This window comes from Geotrypetes seraphini, chromosome 4 (assembly GCF_902459505.1).
Source record: "Geotrypetes seraphini chromosome 4, aGeoSer1.1, whole genome shotgun sequence".
Classification (NCBI taxonomy): Eukaryota; Metazoa; Chordata; class Amphibia; order Gymnophiona; family Dermophiidae; genus Geotrypetes; species Geotrypetes seraphini.
In genome coordinates, this window is record NC_047087.1 from 195,748,996 (window position 1) to 195,776,894 (window position 27,899).

At 45.4% G+C, this 27,899-nt stretch overlaps 1 protein-coding gene across 2 annotated transcripts in view; it reads right to left on the bottom strand.

The window, feature by feature from the left end:
* TBATA (thymus, brain and testes associated) overlaps positions 1–27,899 on the bottom strand; it is a 227,924-nt gene that overhangs the window by 197,011 nt on the left and 3,014 nt on the right. For both annotated transcript variants that reach the window (XM_033943293.1, XM_033943294.1), the window contains exon 2: positions 3,866–3,968. In XM_033943293.1, coding sequence (XP_033799184.1) covers positions 3,866–3,924 — 59 coding nt within the window. In that variant the 5' untranslated portion in view covers positions 3,925–3,968. The remainder of the gene's footprint in view (positions 1–3,865; positions 3,969–27,899) is intronic.

Below are 27,899 nucleotides of genomic sequence, written 5' to 3' on the forward strand. Positions count from 1 at the left end.
AGACACAGTAAAAGTTGTTCATAATGTTGTTGTGAAGCTGCAATCTGGGAGTGAATTGACTCAAGTTCAGTTCGCATATCTTTAGAGATATCTAGGTGGGTTTTCATCATAGTTTTCAGGCTTCTTAGTTCAGACAAGATGGGGTCGTCGTCAGCCTCATGGTCTTCACTCCTGCCCGACTTCTCTGGTGAGGGTGGAGCAGATTTCAGTCTTCTGTTCGCTGGTTGAGGGTCAGATTTAGATTTTTTGAAGCCATTGAAAAGGAATGGTGTAGTACAAGAGAAAACTACAAGATTTTTGCATAAAAGTATGCCAAAAATATATTTTTAGATCGATGATCAGGTTTTGGAACTGGGAGCACTCAGCTCACGCTGCCATCATGTTCAAGCGTCAACCAGAAGTCTCCGCTTTGAAATGCTTCTTATTTAAAGACGCTTTTGAGCACTGATCTCAGTCCCTCACGGAAATGGTTTCTCTATAGAAATGGTTTCTCTATTGAAATGTTATCCAGAAAGGAAATCCCCCTCCCTTTTGTTTATTTTTCCCTTCCCTCCTTTGTTTGACTTTATTGTAGTTCAACCCCTTACCCTTTCATTTCTTGTTTGTCAGTCCTTGGTTTTTGTACATTGTTTTAAATTTTGTTTTTACCATTTTATTTTGTACATCACTTAGTAAAAATGAAAAGCGATTAATCAAATATATATTAAACTTGAAACTATATACCACTTTTTCTATGTGGTTACAATCAAAGCCAGTGACTTAGTAAAGGGGGGGCAGTCCGCCCTGGGACCCTTCTTGGTGGGGCACCAGCACCCCCCTGCTCCTTCCCTGCCCTGCCCCCCTTACTACTGCATGTGCACGCCGCTTCCCTTCCCCAGTACCTCTTTACATTCAAGGCACGAGCAGCAACCCCAACCTGCTGCTCATCCCAGCATTGGCTCTTCCTCTGACATCACTTCCTGAGAAGTGATGTCAGAGAAAGAGCCGGCACTGGCACATGCAGCAGGCTGGGGTTGCTGCTCATGCTGTGAACATTAAAGAGGTACAGGGGAAGGGAAAGGGATGCGTGCGCTGCAGGAGGGGGCAGGGAAGGAGCAGATGGGGGTGGGGCGGATAAGGTAGGGGAGGGGCGCCACTGCCCTGGATGCCTCTCACCCTTGCTAAGCCACTGATCAAAGCGGTTTACATATTTTAGACAAGTGCTTATTTTGTAACTGGGGCAATGAAATGTTAAGTGCCTTGCCCAGAGTCACAAGAAGCTGCAGTGGTATTTCCTCCACCTGACAGGGAAAGCACCAGCATGGTATCATATGCTTCCAGAAGGAGTAGAGCTTTATAGACAGTTGTAGGGTTTCTGGAAGTTGATGGAAGCATAGGAGTGCCTTATGATAATCAAAAGACAGTAGTGTCTAGTTACAGCAGTAGCTTCCCCCCCCCCCCAGTATATCAGGCCACTCCATACCATCCTAACTTCTCTTAGGTCCCATCTCCCACCTCTGATCTGCATATCCAGCAGAGATCCCTTCATGCTAAGCCTGCAGCTTAGGATCTGATAGAATATCCTGCCAGATACATCCTCACGGGTTAGCATTTTATGACATTTGCTCAGGAAGCAAGAGGATAAAGGACACGCAACAGGAAGAGGAACCTAAGAAGTTTCTGCTTTGTATAGTGTAAGGGTATGGGGAACCCCTACAGCCCTCAGAGTCCATAGGAAGGGAGACAGAGATGAAGTTCTCAGAATCCCTTCATTAACAACCAAACACTCTGCCCTCATCATCCATATAGCAGGTTCCACACACTAACACTTCTTTTCCCCAGGTGGAGACACCAAGTGCTAAACAAGCAAGGGATCAATGGAGACTACCTTCGGGGGACTCCAGCCAGGTCAGGGCCGGACCCAGAGCTGCCCTAAAGGGGGCATTACCTATGCAAACCTATTTCATTCATATTCATTGTGAGTATACTGAAAATCTAGCTGGGTTTGACTGGAGTTCTGGTTTGAGAACCCCTGGTTTAGAGGAAACAGTGCCCACAATGCCCTCTTGAAACTTCTGTGTGCTGTTGAACTCCATGTGTAAATAACGGCTTTAAAATTTTCTATTTATATGTGTATGCAATCAACGCATGTTAAGTGCTGTTTTTTACATGTGGACACACTTTTGTAATAGAAGTCATAATCTGATATGATAATTTATATTCTGCAATTCTAGTTCTTCATAAGGGCCACCCGATGTGGTTTACAACAGTACAAAATACATATCAAATACAAATCAATACATTCATCATAAATAGTACATATGTGCAACAATCTAGCTGTCATGTTAAATTTTTTGAATAACTTCTATGTAACCTACTGCCCACACACAATAAAGCCCGGATTCTCATCGGGATGCTGAAAGTTAGGTGGCAGTAAGCATCCTACCGCTGCCTAACTTAGGGCTCCTTTTACTAAGCCGCGTTAGGGCTTTAACGTGCGGAATAGCACACGCTATATTGTTGTGCGTGCTAGACCTTAACGCCAGCATTGAGATGGCATTAGTTCTAGAAGCATAGTGCGCGGTGTAGCGTGTGGTAATTTCCTGCGTGCGCTAAAAACGCTAGTGCACCTTAGTAAAAGGAGCCCTTAATTGTTTTACTTGGTGCTAAACAACAAGGTAATTGACTGCATCATTTAAAACCAATTAAGGCACCTCTACGTGGCTTCTGGAACCGGTGCCTAGGTCCTTGGCAGCTAACAACACATAGTGATGCTGAAACCTGGAAGTAAGCGAGTGGTATTGTCTGGACTATTATAAGGTTTTAATAGCTTGTTATAAATTGCAAAAAGACGCCTCAGCCCCGCCACTCCGCCGCATGTAATGATTTATACCGCGGGAAGCATGTTGTGGTGCTTCATCATTGGCTGTCTATTTGTAATATTATTTGTTCTTTTAACTTTTTTTCTTTTCTTTTTCAATGTTTTTAGGAAATAAATAATTTAAATACACTTCATTTCTTCAATGTCATAGTATATACTTTAAAAGTGAAAAGTACTTATCTCAGCCAAAACCTGGGGAGTCAGACCCGACATGTTTCACACAACCGAGTGTTTTATCAAGGGTCTCCCAAGGCTGCCGCTGAGTCGGATTACAACGGCAGCCTTGGGAGACCCTTGATAAAACACTCGGTTGTGTGAAACATGTCGGGTCTGACTCCCCAGGTTTTGGCTGAGATAAGTACTTTTCACTTTTAAAGTATATACTATGACATTGAAGAAATGAAGTGTATTTAAATTATTTATTTCCTAAAAACATTGAAAAAGAAAAGAAAAAAGTTAAAAGAACAAATAATATTACAAATAGACAGCCAATGATGAAGCACCACAACATGCTTCCCGCGGTATAAATCATTACATGCGGCGGAGTGGCGGGGCTGAGGCGTCTTTTTGCAATTTATAACAAGCTATTAAAACCTTATAATAGTCCAGACAATACCACTCACTCATTTGAATCACACTGGGCTGGACAGAATATCCATTTATTAATACTTGCCAAATTTCAAATAAGCTTTAAGTTGAAACCTGGAAGTAGGCATGGTTATGGGCGGCACTGGACTTCAGCATCACTATGTGCCGCTGGCTGCAATTCTGATGGGACCCTAGGCACCAGAAATGTAGGCCTGTGAAACCCTGGCCTATATTTCTGGCAACTAGGGTCCCGTCAAGCCGTGATTCTGGAAGTGGCGCCTGTCGGTGATTGGCACGCAGCAGGCGCCTGTGTTGTAGGTGTCTGCAGCGGCAGGTGTTGCTTACAGAATCAGCCCCTAAAAGCTTATTATTCTCACTGCAATACTTCCCATTGAATCATTTAATTTGTTTACTTACTTCAGCTTCAGTTTTTGAAGAGCAAGTTCATTGCTGTTGACTGCAGTCTCTGTGGCCATTTTGAAATTTCTGTATTTCTATTCTAGTGAAGGTTCACCATAACCTAGAATAAGGACAAAAATTCAGCTTCAAATTTTTATTCTGTCCTTGGACAAATCACTTGGCCCATGGATCACTTAAAGTGGAACTGCGGGGAATTCCGCTGAAATACATAGAGCTTCCTACAGATATCTACAGGTATCCACTGGTTCTGAGTTGTCAGCACTGTGTCTTGCTGTTCCAATATTTGCTAGGGATGTAGATTTTACCACATTAATTACACCGCAAAATCAAAAAAGGAGAATGTGGTCATAATAAATCTTTTACTGACTAGTGGCTATACCCACATTCAATTTCAACCTAATGATAGCACTTCAAACATAGTACTTGAGGGCATTCTATACAAACACACACATTTTACATGCTTGTAGGTGGTGCGCGTGTTGTCGGGGTGATAGCCAGCTTGACTCGGGAGTTGAGAGGTCCTGCGCATGCTTCTGCAGGATGGCGGCAGGCTTGAATCGGAAGCCGGGAAGCGCTGGTGGACGGCAGAGGCATCGCCTGAAGCGGGAGGGCAGCCACATGGGGACCCTGAGGGAAGGAAGCCACCATGCTGAAAGGACTGCAGCACCCACAGGCAGGTACCTACCCCTGGGTCACCATAGCAAACTTTGCTTGTAGAACGAATCTTCTGAGTTTGCATTATGGCCTATGGGGAACTTTGCTTTGATATACGAGTGCTTTGGCTTATGAGCATGCTTCTGGAATGAATTGTGCTCGTAAACCAAGGTACCACTGTACTTATTGCATTACTTACAATACTGCAAAACTACAACAACACTCCATTTAATGCAAAACAAAAAGGCGAGTCCTTTTTGTTTTGCATTAAATGGGGTTTTCATGTGGTTTTGCAGCTTTGTAGTCTTACCCCCATTCCTCTTTGTTTAAGGTTTTGTCTATTATTTACAACACTCACATACCCACATTTCTAATCTCGGTTTATATTTGAGTCAACCTTTTTCCTTCTTTTTTGGGGGAAGGGAAAGGTTACCTCGGTTTATATTTGATTATATATGGTACACTGGCTGCACATACTTATAGCAGGACATGTTTATCCACTCCTACCCTAGCTTAAAATTTCCAAGCATCATTCTGACTAAACTAAACTAAACTAAACCTTAAGTTTGTATACCGCATCATCTCCACAAACGTAGAGCTCGGCACGGTTTACAAGAACTAGAATGAAGAAGGAACTCCAAAGTAAGGGATTACAGGAAACATAGTAAAAGAAGGTTTAGAGCAGGGATCTCAAAGTCCCTCCTTGAGGGCCGCAATCCAGTCGGGTTTTCAAGATTTCCCCAATGAATATGCATTGAAAGCAGTGCATGCCCATAGATCTCATGCATATTCATTGAGGAAATCCTGAAAACCCGACTGGATTGTGGCCCTCAAGGAGGGAATTTGAGACCCCTGGTTTAGAGGGACTTAGTATATCATAGGGGGAAGAAGTATTACATTTTTGAGAATAGCCAGGTTTTCAGAAGTTTTCGGAATAATTGGAGAGAGCCCAGATTCCGGAGTGGGATAGTAAGGTTATTCCAGAGCTCTGTGATTCTGAAGGAGAGGGATGTCCCTAGTTTTCCTGCATGAGATATGCCTTTTAGCGAGAGGAAGGATAGTTTGAATTTTGGGGTGGATCTGGTGGTATCAGGATTCGAGGAATTCCAAGATAGTGGAATAAGGGGAGGAAGGATGCCGTGAAGGATCTTAAAAGTTAGGCAGGCGCATTTAAAGTGAACCCTGGAGATTACTGGAAGCCAGTGAAGTTTGGACAGGAGTGGGGAGACATGGTCAAATTTACTTTTTGCAAAGATTAGCTTAGCCGCAGTATTCTGAATCCGCTGAAGTCTTTGAAGGCTTTTCTTGGTTAGACTTAAGTAGATAGAGTTACAATAGTCCAATCTGGAAAGGATGGTGGATTGTATAAGGACAGCAAAATGTTGTTGGTGGAAGCAGGATCTCACTTTCCTCAGCATGTGAAGGCTAAAAAAGCATTTTTTTTACCAAGGAGTTGAGGTGGTCGTTGAAGGACAGTGTAGAGCCAATGATGATGCCCAGAACTTTGCTTGAGAACTCAAGCTGCAGTGAGGTGCCAGAGGACAGTGGGATAAGGGTGGGTAGATGATCTAATTTTGGGCCAAGCCCTAGTAGTTTTGTTTTGGACTCGTTCAGTTTCATTTGCACAGCAAGGGCTCAGGATTGGAGGTTCGTTATGGAAAAATTATGTTCTTACCTGTTAATTTTCTTTCCCTTAGACGCAGCAGATGAATCCAGAGACCAATGGGATAGCTCACATCTACCAGCAGGCGGAGATAGAGAAACTGATTAACAGGTGGTCCTATTGGCTGGCACTCCTCCTGTTTATCCAGTATAGCTCCTTGCCCAAGCATCCGTAACCATCAATAGGCTTAGCATGTAAAAAACTTCTTTCCCATAACAAATCTCAAAATGCAATAATACAGAAAACAACCTGCCATAATAACAAACTGCGAAAGTTGCAAAAGAAAAAACCGAGAGACAATATCCAGAAAGGGTGGGGCTCTGGATTCATCTGCTGCGTCTAAGGGAAAGAAAATTAACAGGTAAGAACATAATTTTTCCTTCCCTAGCAACAGCAGCAGATGAATCCAGAGACCAATGGGATGTAGCAAAGCAATCCTCAATCTGGGTGGGAAGCAAATGCCACCTCCGCAACAACTGAAGCACAAAACACCCCTACCGCATGCGCCCCCACATCCAAGCAGAAATGCAGAGAGAAAGCACTCTCGGAAGACCAATTAGCCGCGAGACAAATCTCATCCAAGGAAAAAACCTCTGGGCCGAGCCCAAGAAGTAGCCATTGCTCCGGCGGAATGGTCATGAAGTTCTTTCGCCAACCGCTTCCCTGCCAGCAAGCAAGTATAAAAAATGTCCTCCTGGACCCATTGAGCGATGGAGGCTTCGAACGCCGCCATACATTTGAGGCGTCCCTTGAAGAATACAAAAAGGAGATATAAACAACTAAAAGTCGTTAGAAACCGAGCTCGCGGAGAACGCTACGTACGTATCAAAAAATGCAGTGAATAAAAGCACTACTCCCAATTTCTCCTCCCAGGAAGAAGGAAGGAAAAGCGAGCATGACGTAAAAGAAAGGATGACACCCCCCTAGAGAGAAATAGTGGTACCATCCGAACTGATACCCCATATTTCGGAAATCAGAAATAGGAATCCCCGTTAAACAAGGCCTGTAACATAGAAAACTGCAAAGCTGAAGCCATGGCCACAAGAAACCCCATGTTCAACGGCACAGCCCTTTAGAGTCCCAAAAGACAAGGATGAAATGAAGCCTTCGGTAAACTGAAAAGAAGTATGTGAAGATTGTACTCCAAACCGGGCTTTCTAAGAGGCGCATGAATATACCGCACTCTGTTTAGGAACTGAACTACATGAAGCTGAGAAGTAAGCGAAGAGCAATATACCTAGCCCTTGTAACAAGCCAAGAATGGCACTAGAAGCTGAATGGAATTGAACGCTAAGCCCTCGGCAATACACTTGTGCCAAAAAGGAACTCTGGAGTGGTTCAAACATTAAGAAGCACCCAAGAAAGGAAAAACCTCCAAAAGGAAGCAGAAACCACAGGAGAAGACGTCCGTAGCACCTGGATAAGAGAAGAAACAACCTGCTTCGTATAACCCTTACACGTCAGCCAAGATTTTTCAAAAAACTAGGTCGTAATACTAAAGTAGTACAAATATCCATGTTGATCGGACCCTAGGTGAGCAAAGCCGGAGATACCAGGAAACTTCTTAGTCCGGCTGTTGAAAGACTCATCAAATCCGCATAGTAAGGATGGCGCCGCCAATCCAGAGATTCTACAAATACTGTGCCCGGAAAGCGAGCTCGAGATGGCAAATCCAAGCCATCATCAGCCAGCGGAAAAAACTGAAAAAGAGAAGGCAGAGGCGAGAAAGGAGCCATGCAGCTACCCCCTCTAATTCCCACTCCCTGGGCCCGCCGAAGAAGCTAGGAAGCTTAGAATTGAGAGACGAGGCCATGAGGTCTAGGTCAAGGAGATCTCACGTCCATAAAAAGAGCTAGAACGCCTGAGCCACAAATCTCAATATCCAGGATGCAGAAGATTACACTATTACTAACATGCACACTTTCCAGAGCGTACACAGCGCTGTACACTGTAACATACAAGAAATGGGCCATGCTCAGATTCCACGGAGAGAAAGTCTATCCAAACTCGTATCCTGATCCATAAAAGGATCTGCCAACAGAAGACGAAGATGAGAGTCTACCCATTGAAGCAGACCAATTTCACCTGCCAACTGAGTACAACACCTACTGCCCAAGCTGTAGAAAAATACCCCCATCCTAATACTGACCAAAAGGACCCTCAGCGGCAATCCAGAAGAATGATCTGAAGCTCCAGAAAGGTAGCCTGACCCTGCTCAAGAGTAGAAGAATGAACAAGTACTGAGTCGCCTCTGAAGACCAGACTCCTGGAGCTGAGGATGGAAGTCACCGAGCCCCCCAACCCGACAGCCCGGGATGGTCGGTGGTCATGAGCTAGTCCAGCAAAGACCGAGGCATGCCTTGAAAAGAGAAATCGCGCTGAGCCACCAAATCATACAGAGTGATGCAGGAGGAGCATACCAAATAATTGGAGCCCTGAGATACCGGGAACCACCGGAACAAAAGTGACTGCTGTAGCGTAAGAAGGGGAAAGCAAGCCGAAGTTCCCAGTGGAGTCAGCAATATGGATCCCAGAAACTATACAGAATCCCATATTCTTGGTCATGGTAAGTGAAGAAGAATACCAATCTGAGACCAAGACCCCACGCCCAAGTCTCCGGAAAGAAACATGTCTCTCCTATATGAATAAAAACATTACCCCGATATACCTATAAATAGTACAGGAGAAAAGAGCGCTGTGCAAATTCGAAGATGCACGTGTAAAGAACTGAAAAAAAGATACCACCCTTTTCGTGTCAGTCAAATGGCCTGACTGGAAGTCATCCGAATCAAGCAGGCAGTCAAGAAGAAATTAGATGAATCGCCTGGTAGCATCAGAATGGTACCACCGCCCACATCACCTAAAACGTTCATGAAGCCTTGGGTAGGCGAAATGGCATGTGCCAAAACCGAAAGCGCTGCTCCAAGAGAGGCAGGCAAACCAAGTGCCGATTCGGAGTCCATAGAGAAAATGTAAATATACTCCCAGGTTGTCTGCAGAAATGTGTAACCCCGAGAAACTAATTCAGCAGAATGGGATCCAGCCAGCCCAATGCCCCCGTCTCGGGCACCATTGTCACACCCCTTATTCCTGCAGGAGCAGCAAACCCCGGGCGAAGTGACCAAGACTCCAATCCTACGTGTCCCTTGCTACTAAGGGATCCTCCAGGTCTTACTTTTAGGCATACATGCAAGGAATACAGGTTTCAGTGCTAAAACCAAAAATAGCTTTAATCCAGTAATGGTAACATAATTCAAAACCATTCAGGCTTCAGCCTTGCAGTGCAGTATGCATTCATAGCACATGACATCAAACTCATAAAGGTCCATCATAAAATATTCCAAAAACAAAACTTGAATAACACTGTATTACAGACAGTCCCTGCTTCTGGGCTTGCAAGCTTATGAGTCTCAGTTCTCTTCACCAAAGCAACAGTGTTTTTAAATCAATATTCTTTTATCCAAGCAGTTCATTTTTATGTTCAAAAATCATTGGTATATCACTAGTCTTCAATAGCACTTGTACTTTTCCCTTCTCTGCAATGGTGCACTTGGGATTAGCCTCAGCTGAGAGAAAAGCAACGTGCTGGCTCAGCTTGGCAATCAGCCAGGAAGTACAAACACACATACAACTTTAAATTGTTCAAGGCTTTACAGAAAACTTCTATATCAAGCTTTCAGGGAGAGTTTTAAAACTGAAGTATCTAAACTTTCAGATTCCCTAGCAGCACAGAGGAATAAGCAGCATGAGGAAAAACCCAGGTTTAAACTCACTGTATTTCCATAGGCAATGGCTGGGTTTCAGTGCATGCCTGGCTTGCCTGGGTGTCCATTGCTTCTTCCTCTGGCTTCTCCCAAGGCTCCCTGATATGAGCTGAATCATCTGCCTCTATCATGGGCCAGTCTGAGAGAGTCTGACTCTCTCCAGCTTCATACCTTCCTGGGTGTTCCTCTCCTGAGTGCCTCCTGAGTCTGGCTTCCCTTGGCTGCTTCCCCCTCTCTGTTCTCAGCAGGCTCATTATATCCGGTGGAAAACTACTCCCCTTCTAAGAATGTGGGGGAAGGGTTTTCCACCCACTGACTTGTTTCCTGCTTTCACAGACGGGATATTTTCTAGCCCTGGTTTTAACTGGCTGTTCAAATTTCCTGAGATATTTAACAGTGGCAGGATAGGGTTTGCATAGAGTGAAACTTTCAAACTTATCCTGCCCTGTTTCTACTAACTCCATTTCCATGTCAGAGCTAGAGTCAGCTTGATTCATTAATTGATCAGTCACCTGATCCGCTCTCCTGCAACTAGGTGGCTTGAGCACATTCCTGCTCACTGGGGCAAATCCAGGAACGGATTCGGGTTTATTGTGGGTAAGACCCGAAATGGACCTGGGTTTGTCACACCATGCAGTAAGTGGAACAACGTCCCTTAGTTCCCGAAGAACTACAAGAACTGTCCTGAGGACCAGTAACACTGAAAGGGAAACACAAAACATAGAGACTCCAAGAACGAACTGGAAACCTGAGGAGGATGCAAAGATGCAAGCATCCTGAAAAATCTTCACAGCCCCCTGACCTGACATTATAGCATCTTCTCCCTCATGAGAAAGCCTGAAGAGTCATTGGAAGAAGTCAAGATCCCCTCAGAATGAAGTGCAGAAGGTCAGGGAAATGGCAGGATGATACTGTAGGATCTGCAAGAAGATTCTCCTAGGAAAAAATCAAGTTTCACAATGTAAAGAGGAATATACTGGAACCATGAAAACAATACTAACCCCATGCAACATGAGCGAAATACGTATGTCCTTTAAAATGAATATGTACTCGACTCAATCAAGATGCTGCATCTACCGCCCCGTGGAAAACAACAGCATCCTTACAGGTATCAGACAAAGCTCACATCGCTAATGAGAGCTTCAGGGATGAGGCTAACAGCCACATAGCGCGTGATCCTCCGCGGGTTTGATAGAATAGGTAACTGGCTCCTGGTTAAAAGGAGCTGTACAGCCCTTCCTGTCTGGTCGGGGGGGCCCGTCTAGCATGTGCCATGAGAAAATGGTGACAGGAGAAACCAGCGTGATAAGCATGGAAATCTGAAGTCCAGGCCCCCTCAGAAATAGAGAAAGAGAGTCCTGGCCGCAGGAAGATGCGCAGTCTCATTATGCCCATAGAGACAGCCCGAACTTGGAAACTGTTTTTACTACCTTTAGGCATATATATCCTGTGCCACTACTAGACACATGCAGCTCAGCACAGAGGCCCAAATAAGAACAGTTACCAACAGACAAAGGCTCAATCTGCAGGGACCCCAAGAGAGACAATGAGATACCTGTGTGAAATACAGGGCACTATCTTACTGCTGATCTCACCGTGCTGTGAGTTGCCGTATGTCGCCCCAGTCCGGAGACAAACCGAGACTGGGTGACCTAGCCCAGGTCAGAGTCTCTCTGGTAAACCCCTTGAGTGCTAACCCCAGAGTCCGATTAAACAAGCAGCTTCCTTCAAGGGAGTACAGCAGGAACACAGACATAGACATATAAATCTGCCCAAGCTTGTCCCAAAGCTGGTGAAACACATACAACTTGTCTGAACTGGAAAGGAGAGAAGCCCCGGCATACCCTGACCAAAGTCAGCTGGAAACAAACTACCGGAATGCTGCAGCTCTCCCGCCATCGCCGGAGACCCAAGCGCATGCCTGATTCTCGCTGACACGTGGTCGCTGCATCAACGCTCCTAGAAATATAGTCGGATTCGAGCCCTGCAAAATTTACCCTGCCGCGGCTTGCATAGAAAGAAAATCAGACTCGGGGAATAACCAGAAGAACGGCCCACAGCACTGGAAAAAACATGTCCCATCTCGTGCGCGCTGCTATAAACCGGCACCTGCACAATCCGCTGCACATGGCCGTGACAAACACCGATGAAAGAGAGCCTCAGAATAAACAGAACTACTGCTGCACTGAAACCCAACAATGAGAACAAGTACGAGCATGAAATCGCATCGCTACTGCCGCACTGTAACCAACAAGGAAACCAAGCGCGTGCATGCAAAGGGCGGGAAGTCCCGGCTCCCTCCACGGATTTCTAGTCATAAAACTTAGCCTCAATAAAATATCCATACCTTAAATGTACGATGACCGAACCCACAGTACTAAGACTCCCAAACAGAACCTCAAGTTCAAACAACCGTAAAAGCCAGACATACTCACAAGCTTGTTGTTAGGGCCGGTTGAAGCCAGTTTGCAGCAAAAGCATGGCAGAATAGCAACTGTGTTGTTGTTTTTTTTTTTGTTTGTTTTTTTACAGAGAAGGGAAAGAAGAAAAAAAATTGAGACCCAGTCAGACCCTCTAGCAATGGAGGGAGGGTGAGGCAGGGACCTGGGGGGGCCCAGGTATAACCCCTAAAGCCGGCACCGTTCAGCCGGACACCCCTGTCTCACTGAAGAGAAAATCTCAACAGGAGAAATAGCATTGCCAGCTCACTGAAGAGAAACCTCAACAGGAGAAACAGAATGGCAGTCTCACTGAAGAGAAACCTCAACAGGAGAAAATAAAGTTCCAGTCACAGCCAGAATTCAGGAGCTAGTTGAATAGCGACCTTTTCCTGCTGGGAGATAGAGGATACTGGTTAAACAGGAAGAGTGCCAGCCAATAATAAGTTTTATAATAAGTTTCTCTATAATAAGTTTCTCTATCTCTGCCTGCTGGTAGATGTGAGCTATCCCATTGGCCTCTGGATTCATCTGTTGCTGTTGTTAGGGAAACATATGGTTATGTTCTCAGAGAGGTTGGTGAGGTTCGAGTCGGTCTCGAGGAGGACAAGGATGTCATCAGCATAAGTGTAAAGTGTTTCCAGGGGGGATAGGTGGAAGAGTTTCAGGGAGGACATATAGATGTTGAAAAGAATAGGGGATAGAGGTGAACCCTGTGAGACTCCACATATCTGTTTCCAAGGAGAGGACATGGTGCCATTCATGTTAACAGTGTAAGAGCGGGAACGTAAGAATTTTGAGAATCAGTCTAAGACTATGGAGTTAATGCCTATCTCAGAAAGTTGGAAAATTAGAATATCATGATGGACAACGTCAAAAGTTACAGAAAGGTTGAATTGTAGTAGAACAGCGTACTTATTACGAGAATGTAGTTGTTGAACCTTTGAGATTAATGAGGCCAATAGGGATTCGGTGCTGAAGTTGGGTCTAAAGCCATACTGGTAAGGTGGGAGAATGCAAAATCTCTCTAAATAGGATGAGAGTTGGGTAGATATGATGGACTCTAGCATCTTGGACCTCATGTACAACTTCTTTAAATTAGTCCCCTTATTTTCTTACTCCTGCAACTGTATCTTACCTATCTATATGTTCCATCCTTGCTTACGCCCTAAGCTGTCTGTTAAATTTTTATCACATATTGTAATGTAGCATACTTTGTCATAGCTATAATTGTATATTGCTTATGTTTGACTTATTCTTGCTGTACATCACCTTGAGTGAATTCCTTTAAAAAGATGGTAACAAAATCCTAATAAATAAATAAAGAAGTAAATAAATTAACTTTAACTGAAAATGAAGGCCCTTGGAACCAAATCTGAACCCCCCCCCCCCCCCCCCGACTTTTAGTGAAGTGAAAGCCCAAAGCAGTAGGAAGAAATTTCTTGAGATAATCTATGAAATGATTTGACTTTGACCTATGAGATGTGAATGGTTTTGGGAAAAACAACAATAATATGGCAAAAAGACTGCACAGTTTTATTTTCCATCCATGCTACTTAATTCACATTTATGTTTATTCTATAGCTTGTATGGGATGCATGCACATTTGAAATAAGGCCTCAAACCAAATCATTTTATTTATTTATTTAAAAAATGTGTATCCCAGTGCATCCACAGTTCTGTGTGGGTTCCACTATAACATACATAATCAGTGAATAACAATACAAACAACATATTAGAAAAACTCATAAAAACTTCCATTATACTACTATGCTCATTAAACATTTAGCAAGAATACAGTGCTGTATACAGTAAGTCAAAAATCTACCTACAATGAATAAAAGAACTTACCTATATTCTCTCTCAAATAACATTTTCACACTTCTCCTAAATTGCATCATGGTGGAAGATTTCTTAATCTCAGCCGGTAATAAATTCCACAAAACTGCACCCTGTACTGACACCATAGACCAGGGCTGCCCAAGTTCAGTCCTCGAGATCTACTGGCAGGCCAGGTTTTCAGGATATCCACAATGAACAAGCATGAGAGAGATTTGCATACCAAGAAGGCAGTGCAGGCAAATCTCTCTCATGCATATTCATTGTGGATATCCTGAAAACCTGGCCTGCCAGTAGATCTCGAGGACCGGACTTGGGCAGCCCTGCCCTAGACTGTCGAATCCACAGACTGGAGACCACTTTATATTCTCTCCATCCTCACCCTCAGTTACCTACATTTGCTACTCTTGCCACAGTTCTCTTTTTTGTTAAATTACTTCTCCAAACCTTCTCTACCAGCACCAGTAATTCTGATTTACCACTGTGCAGTCAGGGTCCATGCAAGGGTACTAGGTGCTCCACCCCAACAGTTTGGTAAATAAACTCAATGACTGTGATCCTTCCAACAGCACCCTTCCTATAACACTTCTGAAAAGATGTACAGTACTTTTAAATATTAAACTGTGTTTCATATGTATGCATTAGGTTTAAACGGTATATACATTTTTACAATAAATAAATGTGTCTGTTCTTCCTGCAGGTAAAAGAACATAAGAATAGCTTAACTGTGTCAGACCAATGGTCCATCAATAATAATAATCAATAATATTGATCAGTTTATATACTGCAAGGCTGTAAAGTTCTATGCGGTTTACAATAATTAAAAAATTACAATTAAAAAGAAGTGACAATACTATATCCAAATTTGGTGCTAGTGGGTGATCAATAATCAATGCTCAAATGTACTCCACTATTTAAATCGGAGAGCCCACTCTCAACGGAAGAAAATGCCTCGGGTATTCTTAAGGTAGGGCATACATGCTCAAACCTCCTCCACCAACATCACCATAGGCACATTCTCTCCGGAAGTTTTTTTGCCGATGATGCTGGTGGAGGAGGTTTGAGCATGTATGCCCTACCTTAAGAATACCTGATGCATTTTCTTCCGTTGAGAGTGGGCTCTCCGATTTAAATAGTGGAGTACATTTGAGCATTGATAATTTAAAAATTAAAAAGCTAATAATTAGAGACACTATAATGATCTAAATGGTCCATAATAACATTTTTACTAATTAGCTGCCTAAATATTTCGTAAAAAGATATTTCTTTAAATGTCTCCTAAATTCCCCATAAGTGTCAGTAAGCATAAGCAGTTGTTCTAGATCCTTACCCCATAATGCTGTTTGATATGAAAAAAGATTTTGATGAAGTTTTTTAAGTTTACATCCTCTAACAGGCTGAAAAACAAAATTCAAATGTGAGTTTCTCTTGTGTCTGTTGGTTGCAAAAGAGAAAAGCTCAATTATATATTTGGGAGATAAACCAAACAAAGCCTTAAATTAGAAGCAACCAACTTAAATTTCACCCATGCCTCCATTGGCAGTCAATGCAGTACTCGATAGGAGGGTGTTACAAGATCATATTTTTTTAACCTAAAAATCAATCTGACCGCCACATTTTGAACCATTTGCAATTGCTGCATATTCCTCTGGGAAATTGCCAAGTAGGCAATATTACAGTAATCAAGCTGGCTTAGTATAAGAGACTGTACCAAAACTCTAAATCAGGGGTGCCCACACTTTATGGGCTTGCGAGCTACTTTTATAATGACTAAGTCAAAATGATCTACCAACAATAAAATTTAAAAAAACACAAAGCACACTGAAAGGCAGAGAAAATGTTAATTATTCATATTCCGGGTTTTTTCAAAGAGGTCACGGCAGATGACTCTATGCAATGTCACCTCAGTAACAAAATACAAAAATAGACAAATACACCCCCTCCCTTTTTACTAAACCACAATAGTAGGTTTTAGCACAGGGAGTTAAGCTGAATGCCTCGCACTGCTCTCAATGCTCATAGGCTCCCTGCGCTAAAAAACGCTATTGCGGTTTAGTGAAAGGGAGCCATAGTGCAAAATATAGACAGCAGATATAAATTCTCAAAACCGACACATTTTGATCACTAAATTGAAAATAAAATCATTTTTCCTACCTTTGCTGTTTGGTGATTTCATGAGTCTCTGGTTGCACTTTCTTCTTCTGACAGTGCATCCAATCTTTCTTCCTTTCTTTCAGCCTCCTGTATGTTTCCTCTCCTCCAGACCTCATTCTCTCCCCCAACTTTTTCTTTCTGTCTCCCTGTTCCCCCTTCTTTCTGTCTCCCTGTCTGCCCCCTTTCTTTCTTTCTCCGTGCCTTCCCCCAAGCCACTCGGTTTGCTGCCACCGCCATCGGGGAACAGCCCCCAAGCCACCGCCGTCCCAAGCTTTCCCTGCAGAAGCGTCGCGCTGACCAGCATTCCGCTCCCTGACGTCAATTCTGATTTAGGAGAGGAAGTTCCGGGCCAACAAGGCATTTCTCCTCATTCCATCCAGCCTGAGCCCCATCTCTCCTTGATCCAGCATTTCCCTTCTGTGTCTGTCAGAATTACCATTCCACCTATTTTCCAGAATCACCCTTCTTTGTGTCCATCTCACCTATATCCCTATCTCACCACTTTTTCAGAATCTTCATTTGTCTCTGTCCTTGTCTTTACCCCATGCTCACCATTTGCTCTTTCAATGTCTTTATCTCCCCCCCCCACACACTTTTTCAGCATTACTTCTATGTCTCTATTTCACCTCCTCTTCATGTCCCCTCTGTATCTCTATCCTTATTCAGTAGGTCCTGCTTACTATTTCTCTTCTTTGTGTCACTATCTCCATTTTCAGCTTTCCCCCCCTTTTCCTTTGTTAATGCACCCTGTAGCCAGAATCTTTCCACCCTCCCTCCACTCGGGCCCAGCCCAGTATGAAATATTTCCTTTTGTTTCCCTCCCCTCTCTCTCTTCTGTTCCCTCACCCACGAGTCCTGCATCTGGCCCTCTCCATTCTACCTGCACCTGGCAAAACCCCCCTTCTCCGCGGCTCTCTTAAGCAACTCGTCAGCAGCGGTGATCAAGACAAGCTGCCGACATCGAGGCCTTCCCTCTACGAGTCCCGCCTTTGTGGAAAAAGGAAGTTGAAACAAGCGGGACTCGCAGAGGGTAGGCCCCGACATCAGAAGCTTGTGTCGATCGCTGCTGCTGAGTTGCCGAAGAGAGCCGCGGAGCAGGGGGTGTGGCCGGAAGTAGGTAGAAGGGAGAGGGCTGCTGGAAGAGGTAGAAGTTCCGGAGTATGACACCGACCCGGGCCAGGCTGATTTCTTTTTCAGGCTGTTGCTGCTGCCGCCGCCACACCACCAGCCCCCCCCCCCCCGAAATGACAAAAACAGTCTAATGCCCGGCGTCGGCGTCTTTGACGTCGGGGAGAGGAAGGCTGATAGGCCCGGTAGATCGGGACAGCAACACGAGTCTATCACAGAGCCCGGGATGGGCTCTGCGATCGACTCACGTTGCCTTCCTGAGCTACCGGTCGATCGCGATCAACGCATTGAGCACCCCTGCTCTAAATGATGAAACATCAAAATACACCCTAATGGACCAAAGCTTCCAAAGAGTAAAGAAATCTTTTCTGACCAAAGAATCCATCTGGTTCTTCATAGTTAAGCCCTGATCCAGTATTATTCCCAAAACCTTAATGGTAGATTGAATAAGATAGCTAAATTTATTTATACTCAATGATGTCTTAGTATCAAACGGGCGTGGTAAAGCTACAAAGAACTTCATTTTTCTTGAGTTAAGTTTCCGTTTAAATTCAGTCATCCATTGCTCTATTAGACCTACTACTTCTGTTGCCTTGTGAATAACTTCAGAAAGAGAATTAGCAAATGGAATAATGATCGTAAAATCATCTGCATAGCTAAACAATTTTATCCTCAGCTGGGACAATTGCACGCCCAATGATGACATATAAACATTAAAAAGCAATGGGGACAATGGTGAACCTTGTGGAACGCCAGATGAATTATTCCAAATACCTGAAAGATCATTATTGAAACGAACCTGATAGGTGTAAAACATGAGAAAGCTGTGAAACCATTCTAACACCTTTCCTCTAATATAGCATTCAAACATTGCAACAGTTTCCCATGGTCCACTAAGTCAAATGCAGAACTCATATCAAATTGCATGATCAAGGCGTTAAGACCTTTACTAAACAAGGAACATAAATTGTCCAAAATAGCCGCAATTACTGTCTTGGTACTAAATAAAGGTCTAAAACCAGATTAAGATTCATGCAAGAGAGAAAATTGATCAAGATATTCCATTAGTTGAAAATGGACCAATCCTTCCATAATTTTTACAAAAAATGAAATGGATGCTACTGGTCTATAATTAGTGATCAATGCTAATGATTCTTTGGGGGTTTTTGGGATTGGAGTAATTATAATATGACCTTTATTAGTGGGGAATTTTCCATTCTTTAAATTATCGGTCAGATAATTCAACAAATTCAGTTTAAAATCTATTGGAGCTAATTTCATAATTTCCAGTGGACAAGAGTCCAAAATGCAATATGATTTAGCATATTTGTTATATAATTTAATACAGTGGTACCTTAGTTTATGAGCATAATTCGTTCCAGAAGCATGCTCGTAAACCAAATTACTCATATATCAAAGCGAGTTTCCCCATAGAAAGTAAAGGAAACTCGCTTGATTCGTTCCCCCCCCCCCCCCCACCCCAAGGCCAGTGGCACTGCTCTACCCTCCCCCCCGAGAACTGGCAATGCTCCCCCCCTCGCTCATGAAGGCCCCCCCGCGTGATCCGCCATCCCTCCCCGCGATCTGGAATCCCCCTCCGCATTGCCCCCCTCCGCCACGATCCGACATCCTCCCCATACCCATCACCCACCCGAACACATCACTTATCCCCCATCTGGCACCCGGCACCGGCACCAACGCACAGGACATGCCGATGCCGGTGCCCGAAAATCTGTCATCCTTTTTGCTGGGCCTTGAGCATCTGCTCATGCTCAAGGCCTTAGTTCCTGCTCTCTCCGAGATTCTCGAGATCTCCGAGAATCTCGGAGAGAGCAGGAACTAAGGACTTGAGCATGCACAGATGCTCAAGGCCCAGCAAAAAGGACGACAGATCTTCAGGCACCGACACCGGCATGTCCTGTGCTTTGGTGCCGGTGCCAGGTGCCAGACGGGGGGTAAGTGATGTGTTCGGGTGGGTGATGGGTACGGGGAGAATGTCGGATCGTGGCGGGGGGGGGGGGGCGACGCAAGCGGGGGGGTGCCAGATCGCACGGAGGGGCGCTCGTACATCGAGGCAAGCTCGGTTTCCAAGGTGCTGATTTTGCGAATGTTTTGCTCTTCTTGCAAAACACTCGCAAACCGGTGCACTCGTAAACCGAGGTACCACTGTATAAGTATTCTAAATCATATCCACTTGTATTACATTTCCTTGCAGATTAGGCATTTGATATTCATGAGTATCATTTAACGGGCAATTATTTCTTAGATTTTTAATTTTTAAATCAAAGTGCCGAGCTAAATCATTTGCTAAAAGTAACATATTATTATGTATAGATTGAGTATGTCGTGTGGTATCGAATAAATTTGTAACCAGATTGAACAGTTCTTTTGTATTGATACCCACTGAACCCATGCTAGATGAATCAATTTTAGATGAATAGAATGCTTTACGTTTTGCTTTTATCAATTGTTTATAGATTTTTATATTGGATCTCCAATTGTTCCAATCTAATAGTTTTCCAGTTTTTTTGCCAAATCCTTTGCAATCACCTTACTGATTGTTTCATTTTTAGGAGTTCATTATCAAATCACTTATTATGTTTATTCGAACAATGTTTACTTTTTCGTTTTGGGGCAATTTTATCTAAAATAGATGTACTTGTCTCTATCCAATGGTCCCAAAAATCAACCCCTTCACTAAGCTCTATAAACAACTCAGATTGTAACCAACATTCCTCTGAATTACTATGATGTTCTTTTTTTGTTCTTGAATGATTTTTAAATTTAAATTGCTTCCAAACTAAATTGAAATAATAAGTGAAATGATCGGACCAAATATCTTGACACCAGATACCATCAATTAGAGCAGTGGTTCCCAACCCTGTCCTAGAGGAACACCAGGCCAATTGGGTTTTCAGGCTAGCCCTAATGAATATGCATGAAGCAAATTTGCATGCCTATCACTTCCATCATATGCAAATCTCTCTCATGCATATTCATTAGGGCTAGCCTGAAAACCCGATTGGCCTGGTGTTCCTCCAGGACAGGGTTGGGAATCACTGAATTAGAGAGATAGAAGGATCTAAAAAGTCTCCTTTGAGGACATAGCTACCACATCTAAATGGTGACCTTTTTCATGTGTTTGTGTAGGTAAAGGAAGACTTTAATTAAGCAAAGATAAAAAGTTTTTTTAAATCCTCAACATCTATATTATCCTCTTCATCTAAATGTACATTTATGTCTCCTGCGATAATATTATAGGAATAAGTAACTGAGTTATATAGAAACAAATTCACAGAAATCCTCTCTAGCTTTTATCCAGCTTTTCAGTGGAATATAGAATAATATACAAGAAAGAGGACCCTCTAATTCCTTGTTACTGATTTTACATGCTAAAATTTCCAAATGATTAGTCATTTTAGAATCCAATAGTTCAAATTCAAATCCTTCCTTGAGGACAACTGCCAATCCTCCCCCTCTTCTGCCATCACAATTTAATATAAGAATTTTAAAATTGGACGGTAAAAGATCATTTATGATTGGATCCTCATCAGAAATCAGACAGGTTTCTGTTAGAAAAAGACAGGCTATTTGCTTACTTAATTAAAAAAACTTTGTTTCTAACAGATCTAGTATTAAGATATGCACATGAAACATGAACAGCCCGCTCAGCTAGGAGGCGCGTCTCCTCAGCGTGGCCTCAGTTCAGATAGCTAGCAAAGAAGCCAACCAGGGGAGGTGAATGGGTTGCGAGAATATCTGCCTGCTGTCCCTAGATAACACCTGTTACGGTAAGCAACTGTGCTTTATCCCAGGACAAGCAGGCAGCATATTCTCAACATGTGGGTGACCTCCAAGCTAACCAGAATGGGACGGAGGGAGAGTTGGCAATTCAGGAGAACAGATTACGCAAAACTGACTGGCCAAACTGGCCATCGCATCTGGAAAAAATATCCAGACAGAAGTGAGAGGTGAAGGTATGAACCAAGGACCAAATTGCGGCCTTGCAGATCTCCTCAATAGGCGTGGACCTGAGGAAAGCGACAGATGCCGCCATCGCTCTGACTTTATGCCCCGTGACCAGACCCTGCAGCGGGAGACCAGCCTGAGCGTAGCAGAAGGAAATACAAGCAGCTAACTAGTTGGACAAGGTGCGCTTGGATACAGGCGCCCCAACCGATTCGGATCAAACGATATGAAGAGTTGAGGAGCCATCTGATGAGCTTGAGTGTAGAGAATGACACGGGGAAAAAATCTGTCCCCGTCACCGCCCCGTCCCCGGCCCACCATCCTCTGCACCGCCCCGTCACCGCCGTTCCCTTCACCGCCCCGTCACCGTCCCTGCTGCATCCATATAAGCCTTAGTACTGTAATATTTAGCTTATTCCTAATCGTAGGTCTGCTGGATTATTGCAACTCCCTATATCTTCCTTGTCCAGCCACTATGATAAAACAACTCCAGACCATACAAAACACCGCCCTCAGATTGATCTACTCACTCAAAAAATATGATCACATAACAACTGCCTTCTTAGACTCTCACTGGCTACCCATACAAGCACGAATCCAATTCAAATTCTACTGCCTGATATTCAAAGCATTACACGGCTCTTCCCCCTCCTATCTAAATAACCGCTTAAACCAAATCTCCACCTCAAGACACAGAAGAACCTCGAACCCTTTCGCCTTCCCCCCACTCAAAGGCACACAACGCAAGAAAATGTTTGACAACCTTCTAGCAACACAAGCAGCAAAAATCAACCATTCCATCTCCAATCTTATGACAATATCAGACAACTTCAAAACATTCAGAAAAGAAATCAAAACCCTGCTTTTCAAAAAATTCATCCAAATATCTTAACCCCTCCTCTTTTACCTCCAGAAGATTCACCTACCTTCAGATAACCTTCCCCCAAATTACCCACCTTAACACCTTCCAATTAAACAAATACCATAAATAGATTGTAACCTACCCTCTCTAACTGAATTCCATATGTATTTTTCATATAGTTCTTCACTGTCAGTTTAATTTCCATCCTATAAATTCACATAGAATTTTTCTTTTTTCAACCATCTTTATTTTCTCTTCTTTATTAATTTCCAGGTACTTTAGTTAGATTGTGAGCCTTCGGGACAGTAAGGGAATTTTTTAAGTACCTTCTTACTTCTCATTTATAATCTTAATGTATATTTTCTTCAAACCGCTTAGAACCTAACGGATGTAGCGGTATATAAGAAATAAATTACATTACATTACATTATAAACCAAAGTTCCTGCTGCTGAACTAGAGAAAGAGATGTTCAGCTGGCAGGGCTTTGTTTATAAATTTTTATCAACACAACTAATACATTATCTTAAAGCAAAAAATAAATAAATAGAATTTTTTTTTCTACCTTTGTTGTCTGGTTTCCGCTTTCCACATCTTCTCATTCAATTCCTTCCATCCACTGTGTGTCTTCTCTCTGCGTCTTCCATTTGCTGTTACTGTGCCTCTCCCTTCATCCCCCCCCCCAATTGGTCTAGCACCCATCTTCTTCCCTCCGCTCCCCCATAGTCTGGCATCTGTCTTCTTCCCATTCTGTCTTCCACATTTCCCTTCAGGGTCTGTTCCTCTCCACCCTCCTTCAATGTCTGTCCTATTCCTTTCCACCACCACCCTTCCCTCCCTCCTTTACCATCTGTTCCTTTCTACCACCCTTCAGCTCCTCTCGCGTGGCCTATCTACCTTCCTCCCTCTTATTTTCATGGCATGTTACAATGTAATTTGTGCAAGCCACTGGAGCCTGCGAGCTCGGTCCCTGTCCCATCCCCACAAACCATCTCGCTTCTGTGCTCCTATTTTCCCCATTTCTAATATCTCCCCTATGTATCTGCCATTGCCCCCCCCTGTGTCTATATACCATCCCCATGGCATGTCCCCTTTATGTCTCTGTCCCTATGACCCATGCACATAATTTTCCCTCTTTCTGTTACCTTCCTGTGTCCAGATTTCCCCTATCTTCCTCTTCCATACCAGTGTGTCTCTTCTTTTCAACCCCATCTAGCTTTTTTCCCTCTTTCTTCCTCCCCCCCTGCTTCTAGCATCTGGCTCACCTGCTTGTCCCCCTTTCTTTCCTGCTGTGGGTTTTTCTTTCCATCTTCATCCCCTTGGCCCAGAATCCTTTTCCCTTTCACTCCCTCCTTCCAGTTTGAGCCGGGAACACGGGCGATCGCACGTTCCTCGCAGCCCCCACCCGCCTGCCCAATCGATCGTAGTGATTAGCCAGCTCTCTCCCTTCTCCTCACCTTAGTTTGCAGGCTTTCTTTTTCGGCGACCTACACGCTTTCCCAAAGAGCCCCCACCCGCCTGCCCAATCGATCGTAGTGATTAGTCAGCTCTCTCCCTTCTCCTCACCTTAGTTTGCAGGCTTTGTTTTTCGGCGACCTGCACACTTTCCCAAAGAGCCGCGCACGTGCGGCTGCTCAGTGTTCAATCTTCTGCTCTGCTGCAACTTCCTGTTTCCAGTTGCATCAGAGCAGAAGATCGAAACTGAGCAGCAGCGGGTGCGCGGCTCTTTGATAGCGTGCGAGTCGCCGAAAAAGAAAACCTACAAACTAAGGTGAGGAGAAGGGAGAGAGCTGGCTAATCACTAGGATCAATAGGGCAGGCGGGTGTGGGCTGCGGGGACCGCGCGATCCTTCATGCCTCACTGCGGGGACAAGACCAGTCACCGCTCCACGGGGCGGTGAATGGCCTTGTCCCCGTCGCCGCAGCGACTGCTAGTTTTCGTTCCCCGTTTTGGCGTGTTACCCGCGGCTAAATCCGGTGGCCGCGGGTAAACCGCCACCGTGTCATTCTCTACTTGAGGGCTTTGCAGGCAGAAAGCCAACGCCCTCTTACAGTCAAGAGTGTGTAGCGCCACTTCTCCAGGATGAGAATGAGGCTTAGGAAAAAACACAGGAAGAACAATGGATTGGTTGAGGTGGAAATCCGAAACCACTTTAGGCAAGAACTTAGGATGAGTACAAAGGACGACCTTGTTATGATGAAAAACAGTAAAAGGCGGGTCTGCAACCAGAGCTTGCAGCTCACTGACTCTGCGAGCAGACGTGAGGGCAATCAGGAACACCACTTTCCAAGTGAGATACTTCAACACAGACTTATCGATGGACTCAAAGGGAGGTTTCATCAACTGAGCCAGAACCACTTTCAGATCCCAAACCACCGGGGGAGGCTTGAGTGGAGGATGGACATTGAAAAGACCTTTCATAAACCGGGAAACCACCGGATGGAGTGAGAGCGGTTTCCCATCAAGTGGCTGATGAAAAGCAGCAATTGCACTGAGGTGGACTCGAATAGATGTCGATTTGAGACCAGACCGAGACAAGTGCAGCAGATAATCCAGTACTGAAGACAAGGAGGCAGACAGTGGCTCCATGCAATGCGTAGCATACCATGCAGCAAATCTAGTCCATTTCTGGGTGTAGCACTGGCGAGTGGAACTCTTCTGAGAGGCCTCGAGAACATCCTGAACAGACTGAGAGAAACGGAAGGAGGGAATTACGTCGAGAGGAACCAAGCTGTAGAGACTGCAGATTGGGATGCAGCAACGAACCTTGACTCTGAGACAGCAGAGAAGGAAACACAGGCAGAAGCAGAGGCTCCCTGACACTGAGTCGAAGCAGAAGGGAGAACCACGGTTGTCTGGGCCATCGAGGAGCTATCAAAATCATGGTGGCGCGGACAGACTTGAGCTGGATGAGAGTCTTCAGAATCAGAGGGAATAGAGGGGTAACATAGAGGAACAGGTCCGTCCAATCGAGAAGGAAAGCATCCGCCTCGAGACGGTCCGGGGAGTAAATCCGGGAGCAGAAACAAGGCAACTTGTGGTTGAGGGGGGAGGCGAACAGATCTATCTGCGGAGTCCCCCATTGAGCAAACACCCGACGCAGAGTGGAGGAATGAAACGTCCATTCGTGTGGTTGGAGAAGGCGGCTCAATTTGTCTGCCAGGCAGTTCTGCTGGCCCTGGATGTACCGTATTTTCACGCATATAACGCGCGCGTTATACACGATTTTACAAACCGTGCATAACCATGCGCGTTATACGTGTGAGCGCGTTTTACAATTTTTTTTTTTACATTCTGATCCGGCATTCCCCCTGCGAACCGGCATCCTCCCCCCCTGCTCGCGTCACCCCCCCTCCCCCGCGATCCTACATCCCCCCCCAGCATCGCAAAGACAACTCTTACCTGATTGGGCACCGGCACCAACACCAATGCACAGCATGTGCCAGTGCCAGTGCCCGAAGATCCTCCCTCGTTGGTTTGGGCTGGGCTGGGCTGGGCCGGGCGGTGCGAGAGAGATCCTCCTTCTTCCTCTGCTGGGCTGGACTAGGCTTTGGGCATTTGCGCATGCTCAAAGCCTTCTGGTCTCGCTCTCTCTGAGATTATCTCGGAGAGAGCGAGACCAGAAGGCTTTGAGCATGCGCAAATGCTCAAAGCCTAGTCCAGCCCGGCACAGGAAGAAGGAGGATCTCTCTTGCACCGCCCGGCCCAGCTCAGCCCAGCCCAGCCCAAACCAACGAGGGAGGATCTTCGGGCACTGGCACATGCTGTGCATTGGTGCTGGTGCCGGTGCCCAATCGGGTAAGAGTTGTATTTGCGGTGCTGGGGGGGATGTAGGATCACGGGGGAGGGGGGGTGCCGCGAGCGGGGGGGGGGGGAGGATGCCGGTTCGCAGGGGGAATGCCGGATCAGATTATCTCGGGTCAGAGGGGGAGGGGGGTGACGCGAGCGGGGGGGAGGATGCCGGTTCGTAGTAGGCGGGAGGAGGTTTTAGCATGCGCGGTATACACGTGTGCGCGCTATATTAACATTTTATTACATAAATTTGTGTTCCCCGCGCGGTATACCCATGTGCGCGTTTTACACGGGTGCGCGGTATATGAGTGAAAATACGGTAGACCGCTCGGAGGAAGATGTTGTGACGTATCGCCCAATCCCAGAACCGTAGAGCTTCTTGGCAAAGGGACAGGGATCCTGTACCCCCCTGTTTGTTGACATAATACATCGCCACCTGGTTGTCTGTCCGAACCAGAACCATGCGATCTTGAAGCAAATGACGAAAAGCCTTCAGAGCATTGAAAATGGCCCGAAGCTCCAGCAGATTTGACAGCGATGATCGGCGCTGGACCAGAGCCCTTGAGTACGTAGACCGTTGAGGTGAGCCCCCCAGGCGTAAGCGGAAGAGTCCGTTGTAAGGACCTTCTGCGCGGGAAGGGCGTGAAAGAGAAAACCTCTAGAAAGATTGGAAGAGAGCATCCACCAGCGGAGAGATTGTTTCAACAAAGGAGTCACCGCATTGTGTTGAGAGGCGGGATCCCGGTCCTGTCTCCACTGGGACGCCAGTGTCCACTGAGGGACTCGGAGGTGAAGTCTGGCGAAAGGAGTCACATGAATGGTGGAGGCCATGTGCCCCAGCAGGTCCAGCTGAAGAGCCTTACCCATGTCCACCACGAACCTGGTGAAGAAGGACGTCTTGGCTGAGGAGCGCCCCTCCGGAGGCATTGAGGATCCACACCCCAGGGCAGCCGAATAGGAAGGAGAAGCTTCCCTCGAATACTGCACCGGGATGTCAGTGTCCAAAAGCATAGATGCCGAAGAAGCTCTACTAAGAGATAATGGAGGCGTCAAAGAATACTTGCGCTTAACCTGCCTGGAAGGCGAGGACCCCGGGGTCCGAGGAATGGAACCTCGAGGAGCAAGCCTCAGAGAGCCCAGGGGGGAAGAGATCCCCTGACGCGGCAGTGAGGAGGGAGTCCTCGACCTCAACTCGCCTCAACTCGGAGACCGAGGAGGTATGGAAGACCGTTGAGGCCGACCAAAAGACTCCCGGCATGCCTCAAGGCTCGAGGCACCGGAGACCTACCCCGCCGAGGAGGGGAGTCCCTCTGCCATTTCGCCGGCAGCCACTGTGAAGACGAGGCACGCTTGGAATGGTGCTTCGATCGAGGCTAGGCAGCCGAAGACGCCTGTCTCGGAGGAGTAGGGGAAGAGTCACTTGAGGACAACTGGCGGAACCGTCAGTGCTTGCCTCGGGAAACCTCATCACGACGCTCAGGCTGGTAGACAGGGAGCAGGGTTAAGGCCGGGGCAAGTTGGGTCAGGATAGAGGAGATCTGCGTGGACAGGATAGCCTTAAGCATGTCCTCAAACATTGGCACCGAGATCATTGGATCTGGTCGGACTGGTGCAGCAGTGCGCTCCAATGAGGGTGATCTCGAGGTAGAGTATTCCTGTAACTTGGAGGCACGCTTTGGAGGAGGTCTCGTCGAGGCTGGCAGGACTGCACTCACTGCCTGGGATGCCAGAGACTCTGTGGAAGGCTTCTTCAGTAGCAGAGCTGAACC